The following is a 3,752-nucleotide window of genomic DNA, read 5'->3' as shown; positions in this document are numbered from 1 at the left end:
ATACATTGCTTGGTTGAGTGTCATCCCAGATGACCCTTTTCCTATCCAGGCAAAGGAAACCTCTCTTCCAGCCTGGGACCCATGGACAAAGCGTATCGATGACCCCAGATTTCAAAAGGGAAAAAGTTGCTAGCAAAATCTTAGCAAAGTGGCAGCCACACAGTGGGAAATCTGGATTGGGGGACGAGATGGAGCAACACGCGGCTGTTTTATCCTCTGCCCAGCCTCACCCTGAATCCAGCCAGCTTGCTTCTCACTCTTGCCGGATTTGTCTTCAAAATGAATCCTGTGTTCAACCATGCACAGTAAAGAAAAGATAACAGTTATATTGTACTCCCCCTTAACTGAACAAGAGCAGATCCCACTTCTTTATTTTCAGTTTGGGCCTCTGCTGTTGCTTCTCTTTGGTGGGATTTTGTCTATACGATCTTGTAATTACCGATTCAGGTGGGGTAGCCGTTTTGGTCTGAAGCAGCAGAACAAAGTTTTGAGTCCAGTGGCACCTTTAAGACCAACAAAGTTTAGTTCTGGTTATAAATACGCATGCACACTTGTTTCAATGGTTATGTTTTATCGTGTTTTAAACTGAAATTGTATTTATTATAATGATGTTACCCGGCCTGAGCCCGGAGGATGGGCAGAATATAAATGCAAATAAATAAATAAATAAATAAATAAATAAATATACCCAGAATTGTTGATCTTAAAGGTGCCACTGGACTTAGACCTTGTTTCTTGTAGAACAAAGTTTTGAGTCCAATGGCACCTTTAAGGCCAGCAAAGTTTTATGTAAGGTGTAAGCTTTCAGACAAATTGAAACAAAATTTCTTCAAGACTCAAACTTAGTTCTACAGCTTCAGATGAACACGGCTACCCACGTGAATCTCGTTTCTTATTAATGTCATCGTTAGCCAGTCATTGCAAGATCATGTATGTGCGAGCCCCCCATTTTAAGTGTGCTCTTGAACATCTTGAGTCCAGTGAGGCTGTTGACAGAGGCCACCTCAATCAAAGCACGTCTGAAATCAAAGCTGGGAATCGATTACCCCAATCACCCTGTTCTTGATCAAATAATCATTGCTCACGTGAAATAAGCGTTAGTAAAAGTTGGCAGTGGTGTGGGAATTCTCTGAAGGCTGCCGAGTGCTGTTGATGGCAGTATACAAACAGATCATCCAGGCAGCTGGCTTATCGCCTCAGGTCCAGAATGGAGACTCTTAGGACGAAGGCGAGACTTTGGGCCAGATCCCAGGGATGTGTTCCTCTAACAGACACCATCCTGTGGTGCAGGGCACCTCTTACTGATAAAGGAAGCTGCTCTTACAAATGTGCACCACATTGCACCAGAATACAGAAAGCGTTGGTGGAATGGGCCCACGAGATGCAACCCATACAAGTACCCTATAGGGCTGTCGCCACTAATAAAATGTACTCTATATAGGGCTGTCACCACTAGTAAAAGGACTCAGACTCATGCAAGTGCTCTAGTTTCCTGAGATGGAATTAAGATAGATCGGATTTGCTTGGAGAACTTTCACCAGTGTTAAGAGCTGGGACATCCCAGAAGTCTTTCTAGCTCCTGCTCAGCCCCTCTCCGTTTCCTTCCCTCCTGGGGCAGCGGAAGAGGTGCTGTTGGTGGTGGAGCTAATGCAGCAGAGCCTGAACTCAGAGTAGGAGCCCGGGCGAGTGCACGTTTGACTGGGACAGTGACAAGATCTTCCATGTGGACCAGAAGCGCAAGGAGGCCATCTGGTGGCTGCCCCAGTTCCAGGAGTTCACCAGCTTCCAGGTCGAGGGTGTGCCAGGGGACCTGGCCAGCCCCCGCTCCAACCTGGACATTATTATTTTTCTGATGTCTTAAGTGACGGCATGCCCCCAGTGCCCCCCCACCCCAATTGTCTAGCTGGTTAAAACACAGGGTTGTTTTTCGTGCTTAATCTCGCCTCTTTTTTGTTTTACCAGACCTAAATCCTTGCATGCAAAGCATGCCTGCGATTTTTGAGGCCTTCCTTTAACTTGCTTGCCCAGCGATGCTGCCGCCCGAGTGCCACAAGCTCATTTGAAACGGCGCCGCATGGCTGTTGTTCCTCGCCACTTTTTTCAAACGCCTGCCACAGACTCTTTTCTTTTTCTCCTTCTGTGATATCTTGTAGAGTGATGACAGAGAGACAGACACAGCGTCAGACAGCAGTTACTCACTTGGCAGGATCAAGAAGAGCCCAAGTTCCCTAACCAATCTTAGCGGCTCTTCTGGCTTGGCATCCTTGTCTTCTGTATGTAAATAAAATCTTCTTTTGTTTTTGTTTGGGTTTTTTTATTTTTTTTACTAATGCTGACTTTTGATGCTCGTAACCTCTGATGCTGTGGGACCGTTGCCTTTGTGGGGCGATGTAATGCATGGTGCTCTTACAAATACCTTTTAACTAGAAGTTATATAACAAGTATAAGTGTGTGTGTGCGCTTTAAAAACTACTGCTTGACTAGCTCATCTCCCACAATCCCATTCCACCTAACTTCTGGGGGCCACCCAGAGTGCCGAGTGCATGATATTCCTTAGCATTTTTCACTGTGAGAAGCTAAGGATCCTTTCAAGCATTACTGGTGCTCTCAAATTTGTCAATAATCAAAGTACCGTTAACCCACACATCTGTTTCATTCTGGCCTGAGCCCTGAGAGGATCCCCTTAAGTTGCATCTTTGGCACACCACTTTGATCACGTGAATGGGCTTTTCATTTCAAATTTGCAGCTAAGAGATAATTTAAAGAAAATGTGGTGAATGTAGGGTTAGGGTTTTAAATTGCAGGGAAATATCTCGGAAATGCAAGGATGTAATATTGAAGCGACCACAAGAGGGAGCAAAAGGCATTCAGAAAGAAAAAAAGAAGCAATAGGGGCACAAAAGCAAAGCAAATGAGTGTGGACGGGATTATTTTGCAGATGGCATTCAGCCTCAGTAAATCCTTCTTCTCGGAGGCAGGTTTTAATTCAGCTGGCATTGGGGGCATATAAGAAGCCACAGCTTTTGGTGGTGAAATTTTAAGCTCCCAAATGTTTATACTCTGTCATATAATACTCTTTCTGCCCAGGCTTTATGGAGTCCATTGACCCAGAGGCAGCATAATATAGGGGGTTAAATCTGGGGCTTGGGTTTAGGAAAGCAAATTCTAAGTCGGCATCAAGTTTTACTAGGATGAGGTATCACTATATCTAATAGCCAAGTTGCCCCCTCCGTGCGGATCGCTATATCCGCACTTGGGGGGCAGGGGGAGGTCTGTGCACTCCTGGGGCAGTCCCCAGGGGTGCACAAAAATCCTAAAACTTGAAAAAACTTTCGGGGGGATGTTTAAATCCCCCCGAAAGTGCAAGAGCGTTCCGTGCGCATGCGCACGGATCGCTCTGTGAACGCCGCCGCCGCTTGGAAGGCAAGCGGCGGGCGGCCGGGGAGCAGGGCGGCGGCGGCGGGTGGGGTAGCGAGGCCCAGGTGGCTGAAGCCTCCCGAGGCCTTGCTACGGAGGCAGGGGGGAGCCGCCGCCGCCAGCGGTGGCCAGGCGGCCGGGGAGCAGGGCGGCGGGGGGACAGTGAGGCCCGGGTGGCTGAAGCCTCCCGAGGCCTCGCTACGAAGGCGGGGTGGGGGGGAAGAGCCGGGGGGACGGGGGAAGCCGCCTCCGCCGCCGCCGGGCGGCCGGCCGAAAAACAGCGAGCGGCGCGGGGGGGCACGAGGCCTGGGGGGCTGCAGCCTCCCAGGCCTCAG

At 48.7% G+C, this 3,752-nt stretch overlaps 1 protein-coding gene across 1 annotated transcript in view; it reads left to right on the top strand.

Moving 5' to 3' along the window:
* The window catches only part of SYTL2 (synaptotagmin like 2), an 84,348-nt gene that overhangs the window by 65,921 nt on the left and 14,675 nt on the right, over positions 1–3,752 (top strand). Inside the window, 1 exon segment of the mRNA XM_015427740.1 lies at positions 2,154–2,273. Coding sequence (XP_015283226.1) covers positions 2,154–2,273 — 120 coding nt within the window.

This window comes from Gekko japonicus, unplaced genomic scaffold, assembly GCF_001447785.1.
Source record: "Gekko japonicus isolate JY-2015 unplaced genomic scaffold, Gekko_japonicus_V1.1 scaffold393, whole genome shotgun sequence".
Taxonomy (NCBI): Eukaryota; Metazoa; Chordata; class Lepidosauria; order Squamata; family Gekkonidae; genus Gekko; species Gekko japonicus.
This window is presented reverse-complemented; position numbering and strand designations above follow the sequence as displayed.